General features: G+C 37.0%; 2 protein-coding genes across 7 annotated transcripts; one reads left to right on the top strand and one right to left on the bottom strand.

Moving 5' to 3' along the window:
• Window positions 1-593: 593 nt before the first annotated feature.
• Window positions 594-5,440, top strand: LOC112202428 (KH domain-containing protein At4g26480). Of its 2 annotated transcripts, none has more exons than XM_040505457.1 (7): window positions 594-880; window positions 1,152-1,237; window positions 3,100-3,206; window positions 4,019-4,138; window positions 4,216-4,332; window positions 4,529-4,672; window positions 4,791-5,440. In XM_040505457.1, the coding sequence occupies exons 1-7, from the start codon at window positions 750-752 to the stop codon at window positions 4,941-4,943; spliced, it is 858 nt and encodes a 285-aa protein (XP_040361391.1). In that variant the 5' UTR covers window positions 594-749; the 3' UTR covers window positions 4,944-5,440. The 2 variants fall into 2 exon arrangements, with proteins under 2 accessions (XP_040361391.1, XP_024199208.1); XM_024343440.2 differs by having other exon boundaries at window positions 3,061-3,206.
• A 438-nt stretch (window positions 5,441-5,878) lies between these two features.
• Window positions 5,879-8,662, bottom strand: LOC112202429 (probable calcium-binding protein CML21). 5 transcript variants are annotated; one of them, XM_024343444.2, is made up of 6 exons: window positions 8,254-8,661; window positions 7,986-8,097; window positions 7,067-7,314; window positions 6,787-6,989; window positions 6,479-6,653; window positions 5,879-6,240 (listed from the first exon to the last, which is right to left on the bottom strand). In XM_024343444.2, the coding sequence occupies exons 3-6, from the start codon at window positions 7,260-7,262 to the stop codon at window positions 6,134-6,136; spliced, it is 681 nt and encodes a 226-aa protein (XP_024199212.1). In that variant the 5' UTR covers window positions 7,263-7,314; window positions 7,986-8,097; window positions 8,254-8,661; the 3' UTR covers window positions 5,879-6,133. The 5 variants fall into 5 exon arrangements, with proteins under 5 accessions (XP_024199212.1, XP_024199211.1, XP_024199210.1 ...); XM_024343443.2 differs by having other exon boundaries at window positions 8,265-8,661; XM_024343442.2 differs by having other exon boundaries at window positions 8,010-8,097; window positions 8,254-8,659.
• Between the last annotated feature and the right edge of the window lie 2,558 nt (window positions 8,663-11,220).

The following is an 11,220-nucleotide window of genomic DNA, read 5'->3' as shown; positions in this document are numbered from 1 at the left end:
TTTACTTAAATTTTAGCATTATCAAATGCGATCTTACTCACGTCAAACAATGACGCCATTTTGACGTGCGTACAGTTGGTAAATCACTGTGTATCTTTTGACTCTCTCTACCTTATAATAGATGACACCCTATTCATTTGCCAAAAGTAATAATCGTACTCAAATTCTTTTTTTATTTTTTCCTTGTTCGGTGCTTTGTTTATATTATTGAATTTCCATATGCAGTAAATTCAAAAAAAAAAAATTATTATTTAATGGTTCCGGACTACCACGTGACATCATTATGTGGTGGTCTGAGCCAATAATATCACTTGAATTTTGTGAAAACCTTGCAGGGGTGAAAAACATTAAATTAAGAGTCCAATCAGCAACAAGTACGAATCATATGAGTCCATGACATCAATCCAGACCACCACGTGTACCAAGGTCTGAGATCATATATTATAATTTCTTTATGAAAAAAACTACTCCCACAAGCAAAAGGAGAAAAAACAATAAATTTACTGTGTAGATACTGTAGTGTGGGTGAAAGTAAACTAAAGCAGTGTGAAACCAGAATGAGGTATAAATTAATCCACCGACGCAATTCATCTTGAATTGAGATTCCACAGAGAGAGATAGAGATAGAGAGAGAACGTCTGGTAGGGAATCGGGATCGTCCCACCAGCTCCCTCCACACAGTCCACACACAGAGACGACGACCGGAAACCACGACGACGACGACGGCGATCGGACCCTGGGCTACTGAGATGACATCATCATCGGGCGTTGGTGGAAGGTACATGGCTTACTCGCCCTTGCCGTCGGCCCCTCTCTCTCCTCACCTCTCCGGCCTTCGGTCCGTCTCCTCGTCCGCCGCTCTCGTCGCCGAGCAAGAAAAGTATGCTTCCTTCTTCCGAGATCTAATTGATTTATAACCATGGCTGTTTATCTAATTCATATTCAATCGAATACTGGTTCTGGTTGTACTACTATATATGGTTGTAGATGAATCTAACTGGATGAGCTATACTTAATCCGCAACTGAATTGTTGGCGATCTGATGCTTCTTAGCTGCAGTATTGTTGATTTCTTGATTTCTTCTCAAAGAAGAGAGCTCGATTGGTTTCTTACGATTGCTTGATTGGTGATGTGATTACTTTTGTGTGCAGATACCTGTCTGAGCTATTCGGGGAGCGTCAGAAGCTCGGTCCATTCCTGCCTGTGCTGCCAAATTGCTGCAGGTTGTTGAACCAAGGTCAGTTTCAAACTTTCGATTCAGCTTGTGAATGGTTACGATAACTGCTGTTACTAGTGCATGTAGGTGTTCACATGTCGAGATTCAAGCACTAATATAACTTTTTAACAACTGCGACCAGTAAGTCTGAACCGAGGACACTGTGCACGATTTGACTAACTTTACTGGTCAGGGACCCATTCCTATAACATGACTAAGCTAACAAACAGTTAATACACTAAGAGTGGTGAGAGTAGGTAGCATTAGATAGTCTAGGTTCCATCACCCACTTAATTGACATACAGTTACTTTTAACTTGGTAAAATGCACTGTGCAGTAAGGTCTTAGAGATGCTCTGCTAATGCGCCCAAGCTGTCATGTTTGTTAACTTGATTTGGGCAATTACTTCTGAATGATATAAAATAGATTGCAAGGATAAGCAATAGAAAAGTTTGTTTTCTTGTACTAATTAAATTGAATTGGAGTTGTATATCTTGAAACTTCAGGTGAACTTTATTTGCTAGGGAAGGATATTGAAAACATTGTTTAAGTGATTAGTTTGGTAAGCCAATTCCAACTCTGAACTAGGTTTGGATCATATACTTTGTTTCGAGTGTAGTACGCACATTAGTGCTATTAAATTGACTTAATGGACTTTGGCTCATTGCCAACATAAGTGTATTTTCTTTGTTCATTTAAGACTTGGGAGGACTCCCTTTCCTTGCGATTCCTCCCTTTCCTAGCTTTTACAGATGATAACTTTTGGAAATGTTGAAAAAGTACATGTATTGCTAGGATTTAGTAATTGTATGTTCACTTCCATGATTTTAATCAAGGAGGAATTCCTCTCATTGTATCCCTTTCAGTACCCATTTTTGTCAAACATCTCTTTCGGGTCGCTATAGGTAGCTTGATTAGTTTGACTTGGAGCAGATCTTGTTGGTTTTGTTTCTTAATATAGATGCCTTTGTGTTTTTTTTTTTCCCTTTCCAAAGTCATCTTGAGGCTGGAATCATCTTTGAGGCCAGAATCTTTTGGTTTCATGAGTTGGAGAGGTGTGAATTTAACAGGGATTGGGCTGTTTTTATGCTGTTTTTATGTACTAGAGGATAACTGCTTAATCAATTTGCCCATTGTATATAATATGGTACTGCCGATGTTGTTACATGGTCATTGGGAATTTATGGTGAGGACTTCATTTTCAGATACATAAAGACTACAAGATCAAAGCGAACCTCTGTTTGGTCTATAGTTTTGGCTTGTAGTCGATATTGGGATTCAATATGAGAAAGCTCAGACAACTAGTTCCTAGGCATACCTGATCTAGAAGTCCTTTTTTGAAACTGAGAGTGGATATTGTGTGCTTCTTTCTTCCTCTGTTTTCTTTCTGTGTGTATTTGTACTTTGTTTTTCCTTCTCTCCTAGAGTAATCTTGGTAGCTGACATTGTTGAGAACATTTGACATTGATATTTCAAGTTTTAAGTGCTTAGGTCTGATAGTGTTACACAAGTAGCGGTCTTTGCCGGGTGTGTATTCTTTACTGGATTTTCCTTTTCTCTAACAACTTGGGGTTCTCTTGTATGAGTTACTCGCTTGACTGGTAGTAGTTGTAAAGAATCTATCACTATCTTTTCAAATAATAGGTTTTCTTTCTTCATTAACTTTTATCATTAATTGGTAGTTCAGCACTCTTTAAAGTTAAATTTATTACTTGAGGGAAGCATTGGGTTTAACTGACTCAGAAAAAATCCGTGTTGTCTCTCCATTTTGTCGTGACTGCTAACCTTATAACAAATGCTAACTGGTACATCTTATTCTTGAAAATTTGACATTTTTGGAGCAGAAATATTGCGTGTAACTACACTGTTGGGGAATGCATCAGTTTTAGGTCAAAGTGGACTTGAACATGCTAGCCCCCTGGCTTCTGGAGGAATGTTTTCAAATGGAGGTGCCGATATGAACGGATGGGCATCACGGTTTCAATCAGAAGTACGGATACTAACCATTAACTTAACATAACCTTATTGTCCATCTAATTTTACTGTTCTTTAGAAGCATTTCTGACACGATCTTTTACATCTCATGCTAACTCTTTAACATTTGTTTAGATATGCAATTTAATTGCAACTTTGTGACAGGTAGTCTGAAGCTAACATCGAGATGCAAAGAAATAACCAATTAGCTTTGCTTCTGGAATCCTCCTTCATTTAGATGGTTCTCCATTTATTCTGCGTTTTTCTTTTTGAAACAGACTAAATTAAATTGTTATATCTCAAGTATTACACATGACATAAGATACACTTCTCCCTTACTAATGGGGAGTGATCGAAAGGGTTTGTTTGATAGGAGATAATGGGAGTACTGATTGTCTTGTGTGGTGTACTAACCCCTCAGTTATACTTGTGCAACTATTAAGTTTGGCTACCATCTTTGTCTTCACTTAGAATTTTTAAACATCTGAGATACTGGATGCCTTTATATGGGGTTCAAAGGGAGGGGAGGTGGGGTGGGGGAAATGAATGCATAATGATGTTATTTTGTTTCTGCTAGATACCTTGAAATTCATCATCTTTTACATTCTCAGTTCCATTGTGCCTGCCATACTGTACAGTTTGAATGATTTATTTGTTTATTGCTTGCTGATTTTACATATTCTTGAATCTGTAACATGATGCTTAATGAATATTGGGATCTTGGAGGTTTTTCAAGGACCGATACTTCTTGTTATTTTAATGCAAAAAGGAACAACAAGCACTATTATATGTTATTCGTTTTAACATAGTTTGGATTGTACTGTCCAGATGTCAAGTTTATTACAGCCCTCATCAACACAAAATTGGCTTAGTCCTCAAAGTAGCTCATCTGGTCTAATTGTTAAGCGGACAATCAGAGTGGATATTCCCGTTGACAAATATCCTAATGTATGATGAAATACTAGATCTTGTTTAGTTTCTCAGTGAATTTCTCTTCTGCCTAACAACTCTCCAATTTTTTGCAGTATAACTTTGTTGGGCGGTTGCTAGGTCCTAGGGGTAACTCGCTTAAGCGAGTGGAAGCAACTACTGAGTGCCGTGTTCTGATCAGGGGCCGTGGTAGCATAAAGGATCCAGCCAGGGTAATGTACTTTTCTTAGATAATTGCACATAGGCTTATCAGTGGACTTTTCTTAGATGTATGCAGAAGAATTCTGACCGGCACTTATGATGGAGTCTGTTACTCTATTTTGTAAATAAAGTTTAATTTGCTGTTCAGTTCTCACTCCTTATTAAGAGGATCTAATGTTACTTCACTGTAATATTCTTGTTTTACAGGAAGATATGATGAGAGGTAAACCGGGGTATGAACATTTGAATGAACCTCTTCATATACTAGTGGAGGCAGAACTACCAGTTGAAATTGTTGATGCTCGTTTATTACAAGCGCGTGAAGTACTTGAAGATCTGCTCAGGCCTGTGGTATGTTTTTTCTTTCCTTGTGAAGAGAATTTTTCTTTTTCTCTAGTAAATTTTGTTCATTCTGCCTGCAAGCCTCACTATCAACTATCTTGGCATGATGTCTATATTAATTGTGTAGGATGAATCTCAAGATTTCTATAAGAAGCAGCAGTTGCGAGAGTTGGCAATGCTCAATGGTACACTTCGTGATGAGGGTTCTCCCATGTCTGGTTCTGTGTCACCCTTCAACAACAGTCTTGGTGGTATGAAGAGGGCAAAGACCAGGGGGTAGTGGATTCTCATTATTGGAGAGCTCTTGGAGCTTCTTTGTTAGTTTCTGCGAGTAAACAACAGTTCTCGCGCCACAGATGTTGCTGTGTCAGCCAATCCTCCAACTGCCATCGGGGCACTGGCAACTCCATTGTGTGCCGGTTCTAACTTGTTTCTATATGAAGTGTGTGTACCTACTGTTCAAGAGAGGTTAACGTATCGCATAGAAAGAGGACAGTTTGATTTCAGGGGGTTTGCTTTGTATGTTGCACTAAACAGTTTGGTCAGAGCATTAGCTCTCCTAGGCTGTTGAAAAAACTATTATAAGTGTGTGATGGCAGTTTTGTTGTGGTCATGGGTTTATGTGGACAAGTTAAGGATGGTTTGTATATGAGTAGTGAGGCGAAAAATATGGTCTAACGCTGTTTTATGGATTGGAGTATGGTGTACTATTTTAGATTGCATTCTGTAGTAATTAAAAAGCTTTCTTGATGGTGTTCTGGGCAAGGTTGATTCGTATGTTATTTGTTTCTAGCGCACTGCAAAATTTTGTAATTTGGTCGTTGTATTTGAGCTGTGATTACAGGTTACCATTGAGCTCGAACTTTGAAGAAATTTGGATTCTTCGATGATGTATGGTTGACTCAATGGCAATCGATTTACGCTTCTGAGTTATCTGGATACTTTCTGATTTTCTCTTTGGTCTAAAGTCAATATCATCATAAACTCGCTCAAAATTTTTAGCACGCTCCGGAGCATATGATGCTATGAATTTTTCAGCCTCTGGATCTATCATTTTCCATTCATTCTCATGGTTGAAAAGTCATGGTAACATTTTAGCACTAGCGAGCTCTTTGGAAGTTTTGCTCAAGTGTTAAAAGCACATGGCTCATCATGTGTAGGGCAGCAAATTGATCATTTCTCCTCTAAATAGGAAGACGAGAGAGAAAAGCAATGTCCCGAAAATCTTACCACAGAACTGCGTTTCATGAAAGTATCTACTAAAAGAAGAATCCTTAACAGCAAGAGAATATTTACAAGGTGATCTCAAAGAAGGAATGATTATATCATTCTACATGCTCTATATCATTCTACATGCTCTATATCAACTGGGCCATTATTGTAAAAGCATAGAGACCTTATACAGCAGCTTCCCTGACTTGCTCTAAATACCAGAAAGTGGCCTCAAATTATCAAACCTTCTCTTCACCTTCAGTCTTCATCCTCATCCTCAAGATCGTCAATTCCAATCCATCGAGTGAATGCAAAAAGGAACTCCTTGAAGTTCACCATTCCATTTTTATCCCAGTCCATCTCTTCTGCAACAACAAACAAGAAAAAGGTTTAGTCAAGAGAGTTTCTCCAACATCCAACTTCAGATCATTTATCAAACTGAAGTAATTCCTATGAGTACAACCATAGTTCATCTGGATGCACAGAGATGAACAATACTGGCTACTTGATACTAACATCTCTCAGCATCCATAATTGTTCAGAAGTAATAACAAATATATATATATATATATGTATAGAGAGAGAGAGAGAGAGAGAGCAAACCAAATCTTTTCATGGCTATTCGCCCAGAGGAGCGTTCTCCTGTCGTAGTTTCATTAATGGACTGAACCATTTCACTCTTGCTGACATAACCATCCTTGTTCTTATCCAAGAACACAAATGCATCCACCAATGTTTCGAAGGTGGCCTCCAGCTTTGGCATTCCCATATCCACTTTCTAGCAAAGTCATGGAAGACAAAGAGAATGAGAAAAAAGAACGAAAAAAATACAATAGTAAAATGTAAATTGCTTTGCAGACAAATGGTAGCTTAAAAAAGAATCATATAATCAAGTTTTATGTTCTGGATACTTTTTGCCCAGCATTCTGATCATCCTTCAGAAGAAAGACGACGCAAATAAGAACGATGAACTCATTAAAATTGATTCCCATATCCTCATTAATATCGCATGCTGCAAAGAGATCATCGATTTCCTCATCTGTAAACGAGACTTCCAGTTTTGAGAAAGCTCTTTTCAATTCATCATGATCAATGATGCCATTTGAATCCTCATCTGTAGAGAAAATCATGACAGTTAACAACCACTTGGGACATTTTAGGGGAGGGGGAGAGTATGGAATGGATACACACCAAACTGCTGAAAAATATCTCTGCAATTTCTTAAGCTCTCATCAATCTTTGGGAACTTCAAGATTATGCTGTTGAATGATTTCATGACACTTCCTTTAGCTGCTCTTCGCTGCATAGCTTCAACCATTTTGGCTTCCAGCTTTGTTTCAGATATCGAAAGACTCCCACTATTGGCCTTTCCCACTACAGCCCCCATTGCCAATTAATAAGACAATATTTGGGAAGCAGGATTGGATTGACTAATGTGCCTGCCAAATAGAGTAAATGAAGACTTCAAATGACATCCGAACAGCTAATGCAGATAAATGCGAGGCACAAACTACAAAGTGATACATGCACACAAATCCAATGAGACAAATCAAATAAACAAATGAGTATGACTAAAAAACTATACGACTCAATTCCAGCCTTCCCAGATCACAGAAGTCCACTTTGAATGAGATTAAAGTGATGCCCAAAATAAGGCATCATGCCGGTGAACATCTAACATGTTATTGCTTTGAATGTAAAGTTTCAATTATGAAAGTGTAAAGTAGTACTGATAGCCGAATATAATGAGAAAGTGAAGCTCTGATTAGGGGACTAGGAGTAAATTCTGACATTAGGCATGCGCTATGTACTTCAATGCTTTACCAAGGGTAAGTGATGCATGTCTACAATTGAATGTATAAGTAACCAGTTAAAAGACATATAGATCACATGCTACTAGATTCAATTCACTCTCAAATGATCCAAAAATAACACCAACAACTACTTTCTCTTTTGCATTCCTGAGAACATTCTGGAATGGTAAATTGTTCTATGCTTAGTTCATTAACAGCAAATCGATTGACAAAACTAAGAAACACATGAAGAACAACGAGAAAAAAACAAATGAAAGTGAAAGTGCAAGCTTTGACCAAATGAAAAAGATCATAACTTGAAAAAGACAGAAGAGGCACACCAGAATTTCCCAGGCTCTTCTAGACTGTTACAAGATCAGAAGCACCAAGATGTGCACTTGATCAGAAATGGGCTTCTCTTATTTATGCCTGACAATCAATCACAAACCAAATAAACAGAGGAAACCACCTCACAAAAAATCGTAAGGAGAAAGATCCATCAAGCAAAGATCAAAGCTTTGAACAATAGGATGGTGTTGGAAACAAACGAAGCAATTAGCCAAAGTTAGAAGCATAAAAAGGAACCTGTTAGTCACCTTGATGTTTCCTCGTCTTTGGCTTCTGAACCAATATTTGTGCTCAACCCACCACGTATTGTCGTCCCTCTCCACCCATCCAACCCCTTCTTTCAAAATTTACAACAAGAACCACCTTCGCTGACTTTTCACAAATTATAAATATACAATTGGTCCCTCACCTAACCAGCTTTCTCCAATTTATAGTTGCCCAGTATTGCCTGGACCGCTGCACGTATATAACAAAGGTGATTTCACAGGAAGCATCCAAAAACCATATCTGGGTGTGAAACTTTGCTTGCTTATGTTACAAGTGGCAATCATGCATTAATTGTTACATTGTTTTCTGGGCCAAAATGCAATTTTTTGAAGGAAGGTGCCTCTTCCATTCAATTTCCCATCTTTATCAGTTTTTTAGTGAAAGGTAACATAAACTAATATAATTTTCCACTGATGGCTCATAATCCATGGATAATTGCTATAATTTGTCCTGAATTAATCATACTCCATTATCCAATAAGTCTTTCACGGCTTTAAGTTAAGCTTTTGTAGGGTCTGAAAGCGACGTTCCACTCTAGTTATGCTTTGGATATTCTTCAGAGACGTATTCATGCAATTACATTTCGAAAGTAAATGTTCCTAAAAAAAAATTTAGACTTTTCTTTGCTTATTTACTTGTAGAAAAACTTTTACCAACAAATCAAAAGAAGGGAGTTGTGCTCTAACTATTTAGAGTCATTACGTAATATTTTTTTTTATTGAACAAAAATTAATTAATATGAAACAACATATCTATTCCGGAATTGCACGACAATATTTTGCTAGCATTTTTAATGGTTGGTTCTATGCTAAGTTTATGTGGAATTTTATATTCTACAGTTTCCATCCAATAAAAAGTATCTTCCCACCCCTCGTTAGTTCCAGAGGACCAGAGGCGGAGCCAGAAACTTAGGATCACTGAGGCACAAAAATAATAAAATAATATTAAAACATAAATTTTTTTAGAAAATGACAAGAACCAACCATTACAAGAGTTTTCCACATCACTAAAAAGTATCAACTAGTGACGGAGTTAGAACTTCATCATAAGTGAGGACTTTTAAAATTATGTCAAGTTTATAATAGCAAGCCACATGAAAAAATAGTAATATTAATAATAATTAGTGCTGCATGAGAGCATTAAACCTGTGAAAAAATTTAAACAAATATTACCCTAGACCTTAATGTAGCAAAAACTTGATCAACCCACTGCACTAAGCTAGCTATTTGTTATCTTAGTAGCTTAATTATTTATATAGTGAAAAGTTGATTGGGTCACGGGACCCAGTGTGCCCCAATGTGGCTCCGCCACTAATTAGTTCATAAGGACACTATTAATTGAGACCTCCTTTCAATTCAAGGTTAGCACTACTAAATTATCTTAAAGATTGAGTAGTGCTAGAGAACTCAAAAAACTATACCAAATTGCAATTCTAAATGATGTGGCATTTGCCACCTCATCCCTAATTATTTCTAACATGTTTTTTTATATCAATTAGTTTTGATTTACAATTGCAACTAATTGCTATATTATTATTTTTAAGAAAAATTGACAAAAATATATTGTGAATCTGCAATCCCAAAATTGATCTACAACATCATGGATCTTCATATACTACCATCGCCTTCGTCGCCTGCGGCACCAACATCTACTATTAATATATGGTTAAGGGCTTAATGCATATGTTGGCCACAAATGTATTTGAAAGTCTATTTGTAATCACTGAGGAAACTTGGTCTAAATGGTTGTTGGTGCATAAGCCCTTCAATAATCCCATGATCAAATTCTCCAAACATGCTTTTGTTCTTGAGATACATCATGAATATCTGGGTTGTTAAAATCATCATCGCTTGAGATTGGAATAAAAATAAATTGCAATGTATCAAAATAAATCCAAAATAAAGAAGATGACTGTCAAATACAACAACTACAAGGTATACAATGGCTTTGAAAATCAGAATCTCTAGGAATTATGATAAACAACTGTGAGTTGAGAGGAATTAAGATTTATCCTTTATTTATGCACTTTTATATCTAATCTTCGTCAATCATCATCTCCAAAGATCATAGCTTTGTCAGAGCAATTACAATCAATAGAAGAATCATATCTGACCAACATGTTTACATCCTTTGGAATGATTCCAGAAATTAAAACAAAAGACAAAGAATTTAGTGGTGGTGGCATGGATATGGTGGCTGTTGGACGATGAGTTTTAGAGATTTTAGGTTTTCTTCAAGACATAAGTTTGGGCAATTGTAGGATTGATTAACTAAACAAGTTTCTTCTTTTATTATTTGTTAGAAATGAGCAAATTAATATCGACATATGTTTAAACAGAAAGAAAAAGAAAAACAGGAACATCCCTGACGCAGTCAATGCCACATCATTTGGGATGGATATTTGGTAAAAAAATTTGGGCATTTTCCTTGATTTATAATGTTAATAAAATTCACAAATGTTTGGCCTCTTCATGATCGCGTAAAAGACACATTGTTGGTTCTTAACAGTCCTTTAAAGTTTTAATAGCAGTAATGTAATAGTATAGCAATTGTCGAGGCTGCTTCACAGTACCAGTTGGGGTGGAGGGCTGCTTCACAATAGCGTTGGGGATTGGATATATATATGTATGTTTTCTGCCAATTTTAGTGCGGATAAATCATTGCACCAGGACTTTGATCTTGAAGATGGCTAAAGGTAAATCTTAGACGTAAGATATATGTTGGAATATGAAAAAGGGCAGTGGGAAGCTACCGACCTTTTTCATGGTCTCATCTCAAAGTTGTAGAACTCTTGTTGGAAAATAAAATCACTCTCTCTCTCTCTCTCTCTCTCTCTCTCTCTCTCTCTCTCTATGTGGACAAATATAATCAAATAGATCATGTGTAAAAGGGCACCTCCTTGAACAAGGAGCCGCTTGGAAACACAACTATGGCCTC

Source organism: Rosa chinensis, chromosome 5, assembly GCF_002994745.2.
Source record: "Rosa chinensis cultivar Old Blush chromosome 5, RchiOBHm-V2, whole genome shotgun sequence".
Classification (NCBI taxonomy): Eukaryota; Viridiplantae; Streptophyta; class Magnoliopsida; order Rosales; family Rosaceae; genus Rosa; species Rosa chinensis.
This window is presented reverse-complemented; position numbering and strand designations above follow the sequence as displayed.

Coding starts and splice junctions, on each gene's coding strand:
- LOC112202428 (XM_024343440.2), top strand. CDS start 750: ATGACATCATCATCGGGCGTTGGTGGAAGGTACATGGCTTACTCGCCC. Junction 4,333..4,528: donor GCATAAAGGATCCAGCCAGG/GTAATGTACTTT, acceptor CTTGTTTTACAG/GAAGATATGATGAGAGGTAA. Junction 4,673..4,790: donor AAGATCTGCTCAGGCCTGTG/GTATGTTTTTTC, acceptor TTAATTGTGTAG/GATGAATCTCAAGATTTCTA.
- LOC112202429 (XM_024343446.2), bottom strand. CDS start 7,262: ATGGGGGCTGTAGTGGGAAAGGCCAATAGTGGGAGTCTTTCGATATCT. Junction 6,990..7,066: donor AGATATTTTTCAGCAGTTTG/GTGTGTATCCAT, acceptor TTTTCTCTACAG/ATGAGGATTCAAATGGCATC. Junction 6,241..6,478: donor AATAGCCATGAAAAGATTTG/GTTTGCTCTCTC, acceptor TTGTTGTTGCAG/AAGAGATGGACTGGGATAAA.